Source organism: Talpa occidentalis, unplaced genomic scaffold, assembly GCF_014898055.3.
Source record: "Talpa occidentalis isolate TD23 unplaced genomic scaffold, MPIMG_talOcc4v2.1 talOcc4.16, whole genome shotgun sequence".
Classification (NCBI taxonomy): Eukaryota; Metazoa; Chordata; class Mammalia; order Eulipotyphla; family Talpidae; genus Talpa; species Talpa occidentalis.
The window spans coordinates 22,357,291-22,377,624 of record NW_023601653.1 but is presented as its reverse complement, the minus strand read 5'-3'; the positions used below and the strand labels follow the sequence as shown (position 1 = coordinate 22,377,624).

The following is a 20,334-nucleotide window of genomic DNA, read 5'->3' as shown; positions in this document are numbered from 1 at the left end:
AAAAGACATTGTTCAGCAACTGCCCTGCATAATAAACCAATCTATGTCTCTTTTCACAACACATCACAAGCATTTCTTCTGGAATTCCTCTAACATACTCATCACTAAACTGTAACCCTGGAATTTCATTGAATTTGTTTACTCTTTATCTGTTTTCATCCCTGAGGGCTCTGCTTAAAACTTAGGTAAGGAAGAAAATGGGAGGTTTTTACAGTAAAAAAATATTGCAAAACAAAGATCAAAGACACAATTTTACTCCTCAATCTGTGCAATCTAACTTAGCTTACAATTAAAGAATGATTTTAATTGTCAAACTTTTAAATTTTATTAAATGTTTGTGGCAATGCATCGAATGAATTCCAGACCTACATAAATACACAGGCAGCTGTTTGTAATTTGCATTTTTATCAGTTTTGAAAGAGCACAATGTACTTCCTGCATCTTATTTTCAGAATTTGCATTTTATCATCTTTGGCTATCCAGTATATAGTACTTGAATATCTCATTCTTTGAATTTTCATTTTTGATTGTAAATCAGATGACGTCTGGCACTTTTCTCTTTTCTCAATTTTCTCTTCTCTCAACCTCCAGGTTTACTTGCTCCCATTTCTTCTTGGCTCTAATAATAAAACACAAAAAATATTTAAATTATATTCTTTTCAGCATTCTTCATGACACCAGCATTTTGCATTTCTTTTGCTCATTACTTACCATAAGTCTAAAGGCAAAATGACACTGTGCTTATTGTTTTAATTTATAAATTTTCAAAATGTCATTCGAACCAAATCTACTTCTCTACAAAGCTTATTGTGTTTTGAATTTGGATATAAGGATATAAAGGAATGGAAATAATTCCCTATAGATGGCTACAGAAGGGACACCCAAAATGAATAGGATTGAGACAGACTCCCTGGGTCATATCTGCTCTATCCCTATCAGAGAGGACATGAGACCTCAAGGAAAGGCTGACAGTGAAAATGACATCTCTCATTGCCTTTAGCTCCTTCCTCTATTCGCACAGACACATTTTTCTCTGCTATTGCATTATCCTCATATTCAACAGCACTTTCCTGTAAGGCTCTCTCCCCCATTTACAATTCTGTGACATTAGCTCCCACATATTCCTTATGAGGAATAACTGATGGCAGTTTGCATTTTCTGCCTTTTCTCTCTCTCTCTTAATTATAGGTTATTTATTTACTCATTCCTTTGTTTGTTTTTCGTGTAGAAGAACTGGGGTATAGGCCAGAGTTGTGGAGGATGAAAGGATTCACCAGAGATAGAGCGGGGAGCAGAATAGGCCAGTCTACTGAAATACACTGCTGAGGGGAGAGCAGGCAAGACAGGAGGGGTCTGCTGTGCCATGTGTGTCACCTCCCTGGCTGGGGTTTGAACTCAGGCCACAGAGGTAATAGTGCTGAGACTTAACCCCTAGGCCACCAGGGAGGCCATTCTGCCTCCTCTTTCTGGCAGTCCTTCAGTCCACTGGTAAATGCTTAAATTCATCCTCTGTGCCAGAGCAGAAAGTACAGAAAAAGAAACATAAGCTAATGCTTCTCTTCCTACCTTGGTGATGACAATTGGAAAAAAATCAGCATGTAGGGGTCATGAATTTCCCAGTCAGAAGCTCAGGTACATAAGAAAACTACCTTTATTATGCGGTCAGAAGCTCAGGTACATAAGAAAACTAACTTTATTATGCGATAACTCTGTTCAAATGTTGACTCTACGTCCCCATTCTGCCTGATATGGAAAATTAATATAGTTCTTTGAAATTAAGCATAGTCCACTTCAGAGATTTCTTTGTTATTTTACACTTATATTTCAAAACCACATTCAGATTTGAATTTCAGATTTGAAATTCTTTCTCAAGCTTTTTTCCCCACTTTTCCACATTCTGTTGCTGAGCCTATCTAGTGTTCAAGACAGAGGAGAATGGTTTCCTAACTGTGTGACAGCTTATCATTTCAATAATCCTTGGTCTCAATAAGGTCTGGGTCATTGGTTGGTGACTAGTGGGTGGCCCAGATCAGTGGTCTGAGGTTTTTCAAATTTCAGTTTGCATTCTAATCACCTGAGTAGGAACTAGCCCACCTTTAGTGTATGTATAAGCATTGCCCACCCCAGGGAACTCCACCACATGGCTAGGCTGCCAAATGGCTGGTTGGATGCGCTGCCAATCTCTACCCTGGAGAGGCTCCACAATCCCCAGCCCCTCCCAGTGCACCAAGCACAGCAAGGGGAGACCACAGCCACTCCAAACCTGCTAGCCTAGAAACTTCATCTTAGGTACCCTGTCAGTCTGCACCAGCCAATATTTATCTACAGCATATATGGTAGGGCTTTAATATTGTGTGTCAAAATATACCTTTGTGTATTTGCTTTGTAGTCCAACAAAGGATGCCTCTTAGCATATTATATAATTGCTACAACTGCTACACTGGTAGCTAAGGAGAAAAATATATCAAATGATTTCTGATAACAAAAATAGGCGAAGGAGAACACAATAAAGCAAAACAAAATTAACTGCTAGTAGACAAAACGACTAAACTCCAAGAAGTGTTCGTATAGATCATGAACATTTTAGTCGTCATGTTTTCTAAATTATGTTGCTTGAATTTAAAAACTGTCCCTCATTTTCAAAGTTGTATGATACATTAAAATCACTAGTAAACATTTACCTGTATATATCTTCTCAGTTTTTGAATATGTTTTTGAAAAAGGAATTCTTTTGCGCCAGGCTGAACCATTATACGATGTTGACATATATTTATCTGAGGAAAAAGTGAAGACAGTAGTTAATATTTTATAATCTTAAAACCATATTCCCAGACTGTTTCAAAGTTATAAACATCTAACAAGTGAAGCTATTCTAAGTAATTCATTTCACAATTTCAAAGCTGAAGCATCAGGGGTATAAGTAAGTTTGTTAAAACCATTCAAGTTGTCAGTAAACACGGTTGCACATCTCGTGATTGTCAATTCTTCAAATAAGGCTCTCTTCTTTGAGGTTAAACTGCAGGAGTGCATGATATTTAAACCAGATCAATATATCTCATTGTCTTACTTTACCTTAATATAACATATAATTCTGCTATTAGTAGTAGAGGATATTTTCAAAAGGAAAGAAAGAAAAGAAGAGCCCTCTTTCCTTTCCTTGAAGTGACTCACCTAAAGGCAGTACTTGCTCTACCACAGTGATATTGCTGTCTCAGGAAACCACAGTATATGTCTACTGTCTTGTTCCTTAAATCTCTACTTTCTTGAACAGATCTATATCCTAACTCTCATCTAGCACATTGTACTTGTATATTCAAATATTACTGTGCAACTGTGATTTCTTAAACCATGAACTATAATAATACCAAGAATCTATTTGCTTTTTCCCCTGTGTTAACATTTGCTCTAAAGATGGAAAAACAATAGTGAGCACAGGGTGGCCACCTTCACACACATCCAGACAATGACACCAAACTGTTCTTGTGGACATTGTATTCTTCACAGTCATCCACTCACAAAATAAGGAAATAGTAGTAATAAATAAAATGTGAAACCTGTTTCACCTAAGAATATCCTATTTCCATATATACATCCATACATCATTCTACTCTAAAACAAGTAGGGGGAAAACAATTTAAATGAAGCTAACTTTTATTACAATTGTAGAAGAAGGGAACTAAGAAAGATATAGAAGTTTTAGAATTCTACTAACTAGACTGTGAACATAGGAAAACACAAACATGAAATTATAAGGAATCGAGTGGCCTTTCGTTACGTTGAAAAACTGAAACCCAACTTCAAAAGAGTAAAATTCATCTGAGACAGGAAGAAAAAGTGATTCCGTTCCCTCCTTCTGTGTCCTCCTCCATCCTGACAGGTGCTATGACTTTGCCTATTACATGATGAAATGATTTAGAAGCAATCTGTGCTTGGTGGGAGAGAGGAGAGGTTGCCAAAAATATTGCAGTTAACCCCCAAACTAACCCTTTCAGAAAGTAATCATGAAGGCCTAAAGAAAAGCCACAGCACTGGCCTGAAAGTGATAATTGAACAATGCAGTTAGTGGAACAAGAAAATGTCAACCATTTGAAAACAATCCTCAAGAGTGAAATAAAGCTATCCATTGGGAACAAAGTGCAGTGCTCTGAGACAAAACTGTAGGAAGGTTCAATGTTAAGTCAGCTGCACCCTACTTGAGTTTTCTTCCGTATCCTTTAAATCATGTGCACTCCTATACGTGATGGAAGAAACCCTTTCACTAGCTTTCCATGATGTGATGGTGGTGGCCTGGGAAAAGAAGAGGGGGTGGGGAGCAATGAAGATTAACTGCACCATCACGGAATTCCATGGAAATGAAATCCTCAGACTTGAGTAAGCCATGTAACTTAAGAGCCTCACCTGGACAGAGGTTGAGTTTGGGTTCCTTATTAACATCCACTTTACTGTAGGACCCATTTGAGGGCCTGTTGCGGGGAGGTGCGTTCAATGTCGCTGTCCTGACAGCCTCTCTCTGAACATGGATATAGGGGGCATTCTCAGCATTTCTGCTTTTATTATTGCGATGGTAACTCATTTTATTTTTGGGATTTGGGGCTTGTACTGTTGTAAAAGAGAGGAAGAGGTGATGGATAAGATAAATTGGTTTCATACCCATCCATAACATATTGCATTTAAAGTATTTGATGACACAATGGAAGAACTAAATTTATAGAAGTTAGGCTGACATCTAAAATAATTTGTTGCACAAGAATTTTTTTAAGGTAGAAAATATTTGACATTTAATTTCTCTTCAAATTACAATTTAGGAGTAGCAAATATATAGTCGCTTTACCTCTCCGCATTCCTGGGCCAGGAAAGTTCTTTGATTCATCATAAATCCATTTTCTTTTTTTCACACCTTTAAAATGAGGCTTTCTCACAGGCTGGACATCATTCACTTAGAGAAGATACAAGTTTTTACAGTTTTTTAGAGATGCTTTCATCTGAAAATTACTGTAGGTGATAATTACATATCTGTGCATTCACATGTCAAGCAAGAGAAAAAAAATAAATGCACCACCCTAGTACTTTACTTTCTAGAACAAAGGGTGATTTATTTTTAAGTGACAATAAAAAACTATCTTGGAAATTGATTGATGAGAAAACTTTCAGTAAGTAGTATTCCTCAAAGAAAAATGCTTTTCTCCAGAGGAAATGTGGATTCTATTAAAAGAACATAAAAGTACATTCCAAATATAATTATAAATCTAATTATAATGTTATTTAAGTAGTTTCAGAATTGCTATTTTGAATATAAATCTTTTTGTACTTTTTTAACCAAAACTATTATTTCCTAAGAAGTTGGATTAAAAAATGCTTCCTAGTAAATCTTATTCTTTTAAGAGCTCAAAAACTTGTGTATACAGATAGTTTGGTGAAATCAGACTGAATCATTATAATTTGGAAGTGCTAAGCACTAAATTATTCACCTTTTACTTGTATCATTTAGCATCAAAATTGTTTTATGTATGATCAGTTTTCCTAAAGTACATTTCTCCAGAGAATCTTGAAACAATTTAGTAGAGAGGCGCTCTTTGTTTTCTTTCTATGCAGAGATCATGAAGATTTACAAGTAACTACTGCACAGAGAAAATGAACAGCAAGAGGACTATGTGGAATACATCAGCGCTCTGTAAGTGGAATAATCTGTTTTTGCTCTAGCTCTCCAAACTCAGTAGATGTTTAAATCCTCCGTGAAACTCTGATTCACCACCCCCTCTCCAAGTATCATGTTCCATCTTTACTCTCAAAGCTCCAACTCCTAAAATTTGGAAACCATATTTAACAAGTGCCACTAACCTGAGCTTCTTGGGGGCAAACCATTATGGTTCCCTTCAGTGCCTAGCTGGGATCCAATAATACTATAGAGATTCAATAAATGAAATAAGGGAAAGAAGAAAGTAGGGAAGGAAACAGAGAGGAAGATCCATGAGTCTTAATTGTATCAAGAGAAGTAGCTCAGAGTACTGAATGGCAAAGAGAAGTTTAAAAAAAAATCCAAAACATGATGAAAACAACCTTGTCAATGTAATCCTCTATGGGTTAAATTTAAAATGTTGTATTAATGAATCTTCCAAGAAGGTGGTATGTTAGTAATTTTAAAACCTAAATTAAACTAGTGGGCAACTATTAATTTTAATTTACTAGGTCCTAAATAACAATTCATTTGTCAGAGTTAGTAGAAGAATATTGTGTGTTTAATTCTTAATACTGAATAATTTTCAAACCATCCTGTTTTTCTTTTTTTTTAATTTCTATTTCAAATAAGCAAAGCAAATCCATGATAAAACAAAAATATCTAAGGCCAAAAAGTGATAGAGCTAATGTCTCACTTGAAGAGGGGTCCTCTCTGCACTTCATACTGATATTCTCAGTTGCATTTAATACATGCGTAGTAGGTACTAGCCGGGTAGTTAGGGAACGCTTTGGATGAGGACTGTCCTTGTTATCTTTTAAAGCAAATTAAGAAAATAAAATATCAGTATTAGTAAAAAAAGTGTTTCAGTTGCTATTTCACTTTTCAAATATTATATGATGAGTATACCTCTTTAATATATTATGTAGTCATTGAAATTCCCTTATTATCATACAGCATTCCCAAAATTTGTCACTAACAAAACATTAATAATCCAGAAATACAGTCACTATCTTCAGTATGTAAATTATGTCTTTATGGCAATATTTTTAATTCTACTACACAAAAGAATTAAAAGGCTAGCAATTTCACATCAAGTGTGCTTTAAATTTAAATTGGGGCTCCAAATTTTTTTTAATGTATCAACTTATGCTTATTCTATGCTTTGGAACAAGGCTATTTCCAATCATACCTTCCACGATGAAGGAAATATTCTAAATCTGTGCTGTTCATCAGAATGATGCATTTCTGTGCATCAGAAATGATAACCACTAGTCATGTGGACATCGAGTGCTATGATATTATTACTACAGTGGAGGAAATAATTTTCTAATTTTATTTAACTTAATTAAATTTAAATAGCCCACATGTGGGCAATGGCTACTATTCTAGTTGGAAAGAGTGATTTTGATTGATTGGACCAAACTTTCCCATCTCTGAGTGAGAGAGGAAGAGACACTTAAATGAGAATAATTTAAACATAAGTGCCTTTTTTGATTCTTGAGAACATTTATTTAATGGTGGGGAAAATAGTAGTGAAAGTGAAAAATAGTGGTGAATATTTGGATGGAGATTATGTGAAATCCTTTAAATACAGTCCAGCTGTACTTTTAGTCTGTGGCTGATAGAGCTGCCCTGAAGACAGATATCAGGTAGAGGAACTCTAAGCACAATAAAGGCATTTTAACGTTATAGTCGGTATATTTTTTAATCACATCTCTTGATAATTCACAGACTACAATTAGTAATAATTACAAAATATAGAAATCATGGAAGTCGTGAAAAGATTAATGCTCTACAGTCTTCACAAAGCTTTTAAGAAAATTCATTGATACTGAAGACAGAAAAAGAAACTGAAAAGAATTTTGTATTACCAGTTTAGAGAACCAACAATTTTAGAGCTAATAAGAGTCTCAGAAATTATGTAGTCCAACAGGCTATTTTTCAGATAAGGAAATTAAAATTTAAAAAAGTATAGTTTTCTGTTGAAACAATTAGGTAGAGAGCCAAATAGGAACCTTAGGGTCCTTGACTCTTAATGAATATAGTGTTATTGTTATTTACTACCTTGCCTTTTGTATTTGCTTTTTACAACAATTAAGTTTATCTTTCTAACTTATCTATCCAAATTACAAATGGATCAAAATGATAAAATTGTTCATTACCTTTAGTGTTTGAACATTTTGACATGGAGGTTTCTTTCTCTTCATTTAAAGCTTCATTTTCATCTACTCCAAGAAATATGATCCTCTGTGGAACATAACAATCACCTCCTATGACAATACCTTACTGTCAGTGACACTATGTCAGAAAGTTGAACAAAACTCTTTATTTCAATACAGAAATACCCTCTACACAATCCCTTTGATCTATTCTTGCTTAAATTCTTCCCAGTGACACCACATCATAGTGATATATGTTTTGTTTAGATTATACATTTATATCTATATGTATCTGAATATGAAGTATGTGTACTTACATATAAATAACTTCAAGAACTCAGACTACACAATTTTCCTTTAAATTAAAATATTCTAATTATAATTTTAATTTCTGATGATTCACCTTTCAAGGCTACTTATAAATGCAGGGGTCTATATTTGTTTATATTGCTCCATAACATATACCCACGATGTTCTGATTCTTAATGAAATGAGGAACATTATAATACCTGAAAAATCAACAATTTTGACTAGGTATGCCAGAAACCCAGCATACTAGATGATGGAAAAATTTAACATTCTATTAGTGTGGTTGGTTAAGCAGTTTATTACTCTTATCAACATTATTAGACAGATTATTGAAAGTATAATGACATCCTCACATTTTCTAAGCCCAAATCTAGGAAATATTTTCCTTATTATCACAACACAGAGAAAATTTTATCTTTTTTTTAAGATTTATTTATTTATTTATACAAGAACTGGGGTACAGGCCAGATGCGCGGGAGGGTGAGAGGATTCACCAGAGACAGAGTGGGGAACAGAACCAGGCAGACTGATGAAATACACTGCTGAGGGGAGCAGCGGGCAAGATAGGAGAGGTCTGCTGTGCCATGTGGGTTTCTCCCTGGCCGGCCGGGATCGAACCAGCACTGCAGAGCTGCGGACAGCTTCACAGCACGGTGCTCAGCCGTCTGCACCAGCAGGGGAGGCCCAGAAAATTTTATCTTTTATATAAAAACATCAGTTTATCAGTGGTTGAAAATAACATTTTATTAACCAAAAAGAGGATATAACTTAATACTACTTCACTGAAAAGTAAAATTAGAAATGGCCAGGTTGGCTGGCTACAGTTACATTCACTGTCAGGTAATATAGAAAATGTGAACTCCATTGGGAAAAACCACCAATGTTCTCTATTTATAGCTAACGTTTATTGCTTCAAGGCAACTACAGACAGCTAGTCTAAACCTTCTGAAGCTAAAAGAGAAAGGAGAGAAAAAAATCAAATTGTGTTGTATAAAAAAAGTATAGACAGAAAATAGTTGAAAATGGATGAAACAAGGAGAGCAGGAAACATCACCCCCATGCTCTCAACCACATTCTTCTGGCCAGGAGAAAAAAAAAATAACACAAAGATTTGGAATTTTCTGCCAAATAATAAAAATGCTTAAGCTAGAATGTAGTTCCAAAATTGTTTAAGCTGTAATCCATAATCAAGATGTGATGCTTTGGCGTAAATTCTACATTTATAATTATGTAGACACTCAAAAGCAACAAGGACTTCATTAATTGTACCCTTTGTTTCTTCCTCTGTGATAGTATAAGAGCATATATGAAAACTGAATTCATTATAGCATGGAGTTACACACACACACACACACACACACACACCCCCACACACACACACCCACTATGTACCAGATTTCTCAAAAATATGGAAAATGGAGTATCTTGCACACTGAGCACAAATTCCCACAAGTAGGTAAAAAATGGTGAAACAAAATTAAATATGAGAGAGGAAATTCAGACTCATTATATGGTGATATATTCAGAATCAAAAGGTAATAAATTAACTCACCTCCATTTTCAAAAGCAGCAATGTCAGTCCTTGGTTTCCTATCCAATGATGCTTTTATCTCACCTTGCCTTTCAGATAGACTAAATTTTGTTGGAACTGTAAGACCATCCCCTAGAAATGAAAAACAAACAAACAGAAAACCAAACTATCACCTAGGGACCATTACAAGTTTATGATAGAATATATAATGATAGAAAAAAGTCTTAAATTTAATGCAAATATTTTTTGCATAGTGATATGATGAGCAATACATTTATAAAGTCATGAATTTCCAGAAAATTTTAAAACTATCAGGAAAGCACAAAGCAAATTTATTTTTCTATTTGGATACTTTATCAAATGATAACATAAAAATTTAGGCTATCTATCACTATTGTGTCAGTGTAATATATTTAGTCTATTTGACATATTTTTCAAATGGTAAGTTTTATAATATGTGTTTCTTTTTATCTGTTCACCAAGAACAAATTGAGTAAAAAATATTAGTTTACTGTTGTCTACATAATGCTAACTACACTGTGATAATAAAAAACTTTCTCCATTTTTCTTACATCTCTGGATAATTTTCTTTTAAAACAAACTAGAATAGTTTATAGAGTAGAAGACACAACAATCAAATGCAACCTTCAATCAGTCACACTGGATTGAACTCAATTGGATTCCAAACCAGGGGAAAAAATACTCATTTTCCTAAAAATGATATAAATGACACAGTTGGTGAAATCTGCAAAAATACTGTATCAGTGGCAATTCCTTTATTTTGATATTTACACCACAGTTATTTAAGAGGAAAGGGATATCAAGTGTGCAAATTACTCTCCAATAGTTCAGAAAGTAACAACAATATTTATATTTAGAGAGTGAAAAATCAAGTGTGTACAATGCTAACATTTGGGCAAAATCTGGGGAAAGGGTGTTCCTAAATTAATTGATATTTTAATAAAATAAAAGCTTTTGAAATCATAACATAAAATGAAAAAGTATACAATTGTCTCTATAATCTGCCATTTTATATATTCAATGTTAGTATGTTTTCTGTTATGACTTTGTTTCTCTTTAGGATAGTGCTGACAATCTGTCCTTCTCCAGAAGGCTCCCACCTATCAAACAAGTCTTGCTGATTGTGCTACTATCTCATAGTGTGATGCTGCCACCTACTGCCATTACGAATAAATAGTTTGCCACATATTGCACTTGCAAGACAGGCATGTTATTCTATCATATACTTTATTTTATATGCATATTTTGATCCAGGAAGACTTTTCCTTCAATGTTTTTTAATACAGGAAAGAAAAGATTCAAATCTCTCTGCTGCAAAATTTATTTTTCAGCTCATTCTAGACAAGAACTTTATATAAACTCATAGATTTTCTCTGAGTTTCTGATTTTATACCGAGAAAATGTTTCTGTTATCTTGTCTCCAAGGGGAAAATGTTCACCAGCAGCAAAATCAGATTTACCAAAGCACAAAATCCATGAAAGGCTCAGCCTTGAAATGATCCACCTGTGTAACTCCTGAAATTGCCTGATAGACAGAAAGCACTCAGACGATGAATAACTACATCCTTGTTCTATCAGTAGCATCATGATTTCCCTTATGTTCTATGGCCAGCTTGTTTTTTTTATATTAATAAAGAAAAATCTATACCTATTTCATAGGGAGATTTCTTTTCAAAGGCATGTAAAATGATAAAAGCAAATTATTCACAGAATTACTGCATAGGTATGTAGTATTACCATGTGTTTATGAAGTCTACACATTCTGTGGCTCCTCTGGGGAAACATACTTATATTAATGGCAGATATTCATATTAAATTTAGGTTACCCCATAAAAGCACTTCCTCCTCACTCTCAATTTTCATGTATTATTTATTATTTAACTCTCAAGTACATCTTACTAAATAATTCACAACCTATCTCTTATACATCACCTTGAAATGCTGCCTTTTCACTACTTACCTTCTTGCAATTCACTGCCATTTTCCATAGGTTTTTCTAACTCTTTTTCTGCTGTAGAGGATACGCTTTTTGATGATGAAATATCTGGAGGAGTATGAAATCTGTAGTATCCACCTAATCTCCCACAAGAAAAGTAATGGTTAGTATATTTGTTGCATCAAGCATTTGCAGATCCACAAATGTTTGACGGCTTACCAGATTTATAACACATTTCCTTTATGGCTCTTTTTTCTTCAATTTCTTCAGGAGTCTTTGTCCATAAACCAGAAGCATCTATAGGATATATTGTTTTTAAATTAAATTGTCCCAAAGCCAAATAATCTGAAAATTTATAAACCAGAATGAAAAATCCCAAACATTATTCTCATGATTTATTTATTTTTAAAATTAATAACTTTGCATACTAGAAAACATTGCTAATTGCTCTATTTCTAGATAACAAAGAATCAATCAAAAGAAATAAATGACTGTTATGCTGGAAGTAGAGCCTCATATGTTAGGATGATATTTGCTTGTTTGGAGGAGGATATAGACTTGGGAGATGTGGACAAAAAGAGAAATATTTCTATATAGTCCTAAGCACAGACACTTTGGGTGCCTGAAGCCCATGAAGGACACATCCCAGGGTAAAGATAGAGTGAGAGTTTATTTTTCTGTATGTTTATCATGTTTGTCCACACTTATTGGCACAACAGTGCTATAGAGATACAGGAGAAATAGTGTGAGCTAGGATGCAAAAAGACTGAGTTCTTTTTATACTTGGGCAAAGATAACCTGGGACAGTGCAGATGACAGTGCTTTATAAATTGTTTACTTTTCTTTGAACCTCTATAATGTTAAGGGTTAAATGGGAGATAGATGTAATCATGTAATAGTCAGGTAGAGAGATACACATGTATGTCAACGTGTCTTATAAACAGTTAATTTATATATAAATAAAAGAGGTAATTAGTATACCTACAAACAATGCACATATTTAACTGATCTGTTTTCCTGCATTGTACCATGAAAACCTTCCAATCTAAATGATTATAATCTTATAGACAACTATCTAATCATATAGAATAAAGTAGATTATGATCATTTAATATACTATAAGTTGAAATTATTTCTCACCAGAATCTACCTTATATTTTTACATTATAAACTACTAGTTAAACAAATTGGTAGAATATATCATGAGGCTTTTGTACATATGTTGTAAACATGAGAAAATATTTACTGACCGTTTTGTTCTTCTCCTTCCTCTTCTTCATCCTCAAATTTAGTTTTTAAAACTAAAGGGTGATGAATAGGTCGTGATATATTCTCCTGGGGTTTCAGGGGTTCCTGACTCTGTGTTGGGGAAGGTATGCCTTCCTGAGTTTCTTTCTGTACTGTGATATCTATGAAGAAAATGTAGAATTTCAATCCTTTCAAGACACATAATATATGCATGCTCAACGATCGACAATTGCCCTCTAATTAACTGTGTATTTTGTTAAAAGGTGTCTCTTCTTATTTCTCGAACGGAACAAAAAAAAAATCAATATTTTGCCTGTAAGATGTAGAAAATATGCTAATTCATGCACTTCAGCTAGTAATTATAGTCATGATTTGTATATCACACTTTTGGTATGAATGCAAAATTATCACAAGCACTAATCTATTCTTACATTAGACCTGTGGAGTAAGAATAACTAATGACATTATGACAAATGAACAAAAGCACACTCAAAAGATATAGCTTATAATGGCACAAAACATATGTCAAAAAAGGAAAATATCCAATTGGACTCATTTTCTATGGCTGCGGGGTGATTACTCAAAGTGAAGAGAATGAAACTTTCAGATTCCTCTATCGGTCATACTTGATCAGACTTGTCAAAGCTCTAGTTCATATTTAAATGTTCTGTAACCTGCAAAACTAACCAGCAAATAATTTAAAAAGTTAGTGAGTACATGGATCTTCTATTATTACTAATTCAACTCCCTTTGTTTTATAAACCAGTAGTTACCAAATCTGGATCAACTAAAGAGAATATTCAAATTATCTTTTGGGTCTTTGCCTGCTTAACTTCTGATGGGAATCTGCTAATTTTTTTTTTTTAATGTCTCAGGCACTTATTAAATCATTCCAGTTTGGAAATCACTGCCTTAAATCAATGATCATATAACTAGGGTATTGGGTCAGAGCAGTGACCCAATAGAAGGTCCCCATAGCAATAGTGGGTCAACCACTATTTGATCACTTCTATGGTGCCATTCCAATAACTTGAAAGCAATTAACCTTATTCTAGATCAGTTTTGACATCTATTTTCCCCATAAAACTGATTTGCTTGAGAACAGTTCACAATAGTCTTTTCTCCACTTTATAAAATAAAGGCCTATATCTCACTCAGTCAGAATTTTCTATAGTGCATTACCCAAGAAAGACATTCTCCCTTACTTAATCATCCTCCTATGGATGCATTATTTTGACTTATATCCATCTCTTACAAGGAGGAAATCATAATGTGGTTGGCAAAATAATGATTGCATCCTCTCCAAAATGTCTGTGGCCATTAAGGTAGGTGGAAAAGAGAAATTGAGGATGCAGAGTGCTCAGTACAGTGTTAACACACAGAAGACATTTAATATAAGAGATTATTTGAAAGCCCTGAATATGGAATTTTCTCATTTCTCATAACTTTCATGTTCTTAAAATTCAGATTTTCAGTTTATACTGTTTGTGAGAAGAAATTTTGTGGAGGTATCAGACACAATTAACAAATGTTATGTCTGGAGAACCCACATTTGAGTACCACATTTTTTTTTTTGCACTTTTAGAATCACTTTGGATCACAGATGAGAATAGAACCAATGTCCAGTCAAAATGAAATCTCTCTCATTTATTAATTCTTTTTTTTTTTTTTTTTTTTTTTTATAGAGGCATGCTTTATTTATTTGTTTGCTGGTTTCTTTGTTTGTTTTGTTTATACATGCACTGGGTACAGTCAGAAGCGCGGGAGGGCGAGAGAATTCACCAGAGCCAGAGCGGGGAGCAGAGCAGGCAGAAGGACCGAAGTACACTGCTGAGGGGAGCAGCGGGCGGCAGGAGAGGTCTGCGCGCCATGTGGGACCCTCCTCCGGTGGCCGGGGAGCAGCCGGGGATCGAACCGGCGCCGCAGAGGCCGCGCGCAGCTTCGCAGCCCAGCGCTCAACCGCTGCGCCACCGGGGAGGCCCGAAATCTCTCTCATTTAAACACAGGTGTTCCAGGGGTCAAAACCGTGTGGGTTATGGCACTTAGATTCTCTTCCTAAAGCAGAAAGAACTGAATTGAATCGTTTTCTGATGACCATCCATAATTGTCTTCTTCTGTGTCTTATCCACACAAACACATATGCAATATTAGTAGTCTATGCTTTGCTGACTCAGATCTTCAAGTCAAAGTGTTTATGAAACCATTTAACAAACGATTATTTGACAATGGCTTTTCAAGACTTAAAAGGGTTACATGTGCATAGTCATTTAGATTACACATTCTGAAGTGAGCTGATCCAAGGTATGTTTAAAGTGGCCCAATCTTGCCCAAAGCATCTCTAAGACCCTGACTTAGAATGAATAAAAATCAAAATATACTAACAATTGATCATTATAGAATAACATAGCAATAAGCCAAGTAGATGAGTAGTTGCTTCAATGTTTGAGCTACTGTGTTTTCAGAAAATTGTTTTTAGCAAGAGGTAGGGAGTTTCTTAAGAGGAGCAGTCTGTCCGTAAATTAATCTCTATTGTATATTATGGGAGAAAGAACAGGTTCCTATTCCACTCACAAAGAAAAACAATCTACTCAGAAATGCCTAGGAAATTCTTATAATTATCTTATTTTAATCTGACAAAATTATATATAAGTGGCACAATGCTATATATAAAATGATACTTAGTTGTATATTTTGTTTTCCGAAAATTATAATTCACCCTGAATTTATTGCATGTACTTACTGAAACATAAAATTGTAGATTTTAAGAAAAATACAACCTGATTCTTTGTCTAAGGTGAGAAGACTTATGTTCTCAGTTTTGGTTAAAAATGAACCTTGATGGGTAGGTGAAAAGATCAAATTATACCTTCAGAGGTACTGAAATATTTTCAATATGATTAGATAGTGAAGCAATTCAATACACACTTCAAATGATGTTGGTAGTTTCTACAGACTGGAAATTAAATGCACTTTCCTAGAGCATAGACATGTGTCTGGGCAGAGGGAAAATAGTTATCTACTAAATTGAATATATACTACTCAAGACATTTTGGGGTAGAATTAGCCACTATGCAAAAAGTTAAAAGTTTACATAGAACTATGCTCTATGTTAGGCACTGGGGATTCTACAAAGAACAAAATAAAGATTCCTGCTCTTATGGAGCTTTCATCCTATGAGAAAACAGACAAAAAAAAAAAATAGACACAGTAAACAAGTAAATTACATTGTATCTGAGAACATTGTAAGGAATACCTCCTCCCCTGCCCCAAAGTTAGTAAATATCTATGTAGGAAATAGGCAGGCTGACAACATTTCAAATAAATATTCACTCATTAAATGGTGATATAGAAGTAAAGTAAGGTCTTGAAGAGATAAAAGAGCTATTCAAAAGGATATTGAGAGAAAAGTATTTCATGCAAAACCCCTAAAACAGGAGCAGGAGAGCATGCTCTAGGGAAAGCAATGCAACTAGTATGGTAGGAGCAGAGAGAACAAGTAAATTAGTTTTGGGAGATAAATTCAGAGAATTAACAGGACACCTCATCAAGTAGGGTCACTTAAGCTTTTGTTAGGACTCTGATTTTACTCTGAATAACATGAAAACCACTGGAGGGCTGACATCTAATTTACATATAAGAGTATCACAGTGGTTCTGGAGTTGAAACATCAGAAATAGTTTGCATGTTTGCGCCCAGTGCATGAATTTAGTTGTGACTTTACTTGGCAGAGGGAAAAGCTTACTCCTAAATTAACATTAAGCCATAGTTATCTTTGACCCCCAGGTTCTATGCCTAAAAAATGAAAATAATAATATTTATCCTTGTAGAACTTAGTCCAGGACATGTGTAATGGTGGGGAGCCCAAGAACTGTCAGTTACACAGACATTCTACCAGTTCTCTGCTCAGTGATGCACTCTGTTTTATTCTAGTCCTGAAAGAGGTAGTTTGAGATGATAATTTCACCCATAGACAGTAGGAAGCAAACTATTATAGCTAGACATAAAGAATTCCTGGAATGTTCCTCATGAAATTAAAAACCCACTAAATGTAAAACAATGGAGCCAAGTGAATCACTTAAATAGGCTCAATAACTTTCATCTTGGAAGGTTAACTATTTAGTAGTTATCCATTCCCTATCCATGTATCCATATATCTAGTTTTATTACATGTTTGTGCTCCAGACATTGTGGGAAGCATTGACAAGGGAGTTAGCTATGATTCCCATACTTGTGATGGTGACAGGCTAGTGAGGAACAGAGATAGTGATCGCAGCATGATACGCATGACAAAACTTAAGAGTTATCTAGAAACATAAATCAAGGGCACCTAATTTTAAGGTCTCCATTTGCCAAAGATTATTCAAAACCCAACTTTCAAATCCCAAACAGCCAGTTTTTGCAGCAATGGGATTATATTTTCTGTACAAGGACCATATAGTGTTTTCCCAGAAGCAGAAGTATGCAAGCCAGATCATGCCCTTGCTCTCCCACCTCTGAGATCTTCTTGTACATACACAGGGAGTAACCTCACTTGAGTTCTGTGCTGCTTTACTGAGACAGCTTCCTTTTAACTGTGAAGTTAGTAGTTACCTCACTTTTCAGATGAATAGAGCACACTTTACATACACAGAGTCTGAAAAAGTTTAATTTGCTCTCTGCTCACTTCATCTTGTTAGCTACATGATCACATTCTAAGCTTCAAATCAAAATTCTTAATAGAATCATCCTCAATCATCCAGAAGCTATTAAACCACATTACTCTTTCTCATCATACCTTATTTAAAGTGTGACTCTAGGTGGCTACTTCAAAACCAGGTTATAATATGGTATGCCCATGTTATTTAAAAAAATATACTCACTGCTACTTGGTGGCAAAAATAATCCATTGATATTTCGAGGCTTGCTGTGATAAAAGATACAACTGATCTTCACACAACCAAGAGGTTGAGTTTCCCAGAAGCATGAAATACTGCAGTTTTGCTAGACAAAGGAGGTGGGGGAAATGTAATGATCAGAAGACATATTCAAAATATACACAGTGAGCTACAACACAACATAATGTGATAAAAACAACTGCAATGACTGATGCAGGATCATACGTGTTCCCCGACTTTCAGTTTTTCTAAGCTTTGCTGTTTGAAGGATGCAATGGATGTTCCTAAAATATATTCCTCCTTTTTTTTTTTTTTGGCAAATCTAAGTTGAGAGAAGTGGAAAATCCCTGAAATTACCTAGGGAAATGAAGAATCATTGCCTCTCTATCTTGTTCTAAGGATATCATTATATATTATTGAAGGGAGAAACTTTTAACAAACATGATGCTGCTGAGCAATTCTACCTGCATTTCCATGTGTCTAAATCTGCAAAGTGGATCTAAACATTTTCCCTCTCTCCATAAAGAGCACACAGTGTCACTGCCAAGGGCCTCTTCACAGTGTCGGAATCGGCACTGGGAACCCTAAAAGAAAAAGGTAAACAATGTAGAACCCTAAAAGAAAAAAGTAAACAATGTAGAAAACTCAATATAAGAACAATAGTGTTCAACAACAGTAAGTTGCTAATTAAAGAAAATGAGTAGATCAAATTAGCATTACAAAAAATACTACAAATAAGGCCATAGCTTACATTTTAGCAAATCAGCTTCATTTTAGAGACTCACAAATAATGATTAAAAAGTACATATCACAAGTCACTGATAAATTGCTAATCTTGATAATCAGTTAATCCTGGTTCACTAATGATAAATAAATGAGACCAGTGATACTCTTGATCACTGTTCAATGCCAGAACAATCTAATTTCTCTTCCTAAAGAAAGCCAGAAAATACACATTTTCGAAAGAATCAACAGAATATTCTAATTTGTGAGACAATGTCCATTAATCCTTTCATTTAATTATGTTGCTTCACTCAGGCTATGGAGATACTTTTACGTGTTAGTACGACCGCTATTATTATATTTTATAAATTCATTTAATTATTTGTTGAGAACTTCCTCCTCCATCAATCATTGTGTTACTTAGGGAGATAGCAATAAAACAGACAAACCTCTGCCCAGATGAAACAAATTCTAGTATTAGTTATCATTCCAGGGTTTAATCACAAGGAAACAGGCAGAGGAAGTAGATCTAACCCCTACAAAGTGGGATTTCCTTGCAGAGACACAACACTTTAAACTGGACATGTCTTTCATCAGGTTCATTGTGGCATGAACATTAAATTCCAAACATCAAGTTTCTACATTTATTTGGTTTCATAATCTCATAGAATAAATAATTTTCCCATTTACCTTTATACATTTGAATTCATATTTGGCATATTTGTTTATATTACTTCTTTTCCTTTCTCCAAAACAAATATTTGATGTTAGACTTCTGACCAGGGAAAATTCAGCAATTGGGTTAATGAATTTTAGACAGGAAAACAATTCAATATATTAAACTAAGTTTGATAATGACCTGAATTTAACTATTTGAAAGTCTGTGGCTGGAATCACATTAACCAAAACAGTATGATGATATAATATTTCCTTATTAGGAGTCTGATATCTCAAGAAGCCATCATAATATAGGCAAAAGTGCCTATATTTAAGCACTTTTAAGGAATATTAAAAAGCTATGGGCATGTAACTGGCATATATAAGCATAGTTTCAAAACAATTATAATATTAAATTATCCCAGATTTCCTAAAAAAATTACCACATCAAAGATAAATGATAAGCTTTCATTTTAGTTTTTGAATACATCAACTATATTGTTGGAAAATAGTAAATTGATAGCAATGCATATTGCCCTATTTTTCTTCATTTTACTAAAAAGCTTAAGTATGTGAAGTACCATAAATTGTACAATATTTACCTTAATGCATGTGGAATTAAAAAAGTAATAGCAGTCATTCCCAACTTCTGCCATTTCTCTTGATGCTAATCCAATGTTTTTTTATTATAAAAATTGCAGGAATGCAAATATAAGAACTATCAGTGTGTAAGGGGGAAAAAGAATTTCTTTTCCACAGTCTTTCAGGCTAGCAGTAGTATTCCTTTAAAACTGAACTCCTGTTGACAGTATATTACACAATAGATAATTCTTAAAGAAATTTAAATTAGAAGATACCTTCTCTAGCTTTGCAGAAATGTTGAAAGTGGTTGCTAGTAAGCACACAAACTCAAACTTCCAGAATTTTCCTCATTGTTACCTAATCCATTGTTTGCTCATCATAAATGACCTCACGTGTAACTGTACACTAGTTTCCCTTAGTGAATATTGTACAGTATTTCCTATTCAATTCTAGTATATTAACAAGAAAAGACCACTAAAAATAAAATATTTTAATGTCTGATTAAATATGGAACACAAGCTAGTTCATAATTTCATAATTCAAAAGTATATCACAAGTAAAGTTATTTTCTAAAAACTTTATTTCTACATATGGCTTATAAATAAAATTGAAAAATT

At 34.3% G+C, this 20,334-nt stretch overlaps 1 protein-coding gene across 8 annotated transcripts; it reads right to left on the bottom strand.

Moving 5' to 3' along the window:
• Window positions 1–276: 276 nt before the first annotated feature.
• Window positions 277–20,077, bottom strand: CUNH12orf50 (chromosome unknown C12orf50 homolog). Of its 8 annotated transcripts, none has more exons than XM_037513906.2 (13): window positions 19,993–20,077; window positions 18,220–18,339; window positions 17,741–17,861; window positions 12,884–13,042; window positions 11,853–11,930; window positions 11,658–11,771; window positions 9,698–9,808; window positions 7,840–7,947; window positions 6,372–6,488; window positions 4,832–4,936; window positions 4,399–4,599; window positions 2,682–2,774; window positions 278–619 (listed from the first exon to the last, which is right to left on the bottom strand). In XM_037513906.2, exons 2-13 carry the CDS (start codon window positions 18,229–18,231, stop codon window positions 594–596), a joined length of 1,245 nt encoding a protein of 414 aa, XP_037369803.1. In that variant the 5' UTR covers window positions 18,232–18,339; window positions 19,993–20,077; the 3' UTR covers window positions 278–593. The 8 variants fall into 8 exon arrangements, with proteins under 8 accessions (XP_054552130.1, XP_037369803.1, XP_054552132.1 ...); XM_054696157.1 differs by having other exon boundaries at window positions 11,853–11,978; window positions 19,993–20,050; XM_054696154.1 differs by lacking the exon at window positions 19,993–20,077 and adding an exon at window positions 19,738–19,981 and having other exon boundaries at window positions 11,853–11,978.
• Window positions 20,078–20,334: the final 257 nt, after the last annotated feature.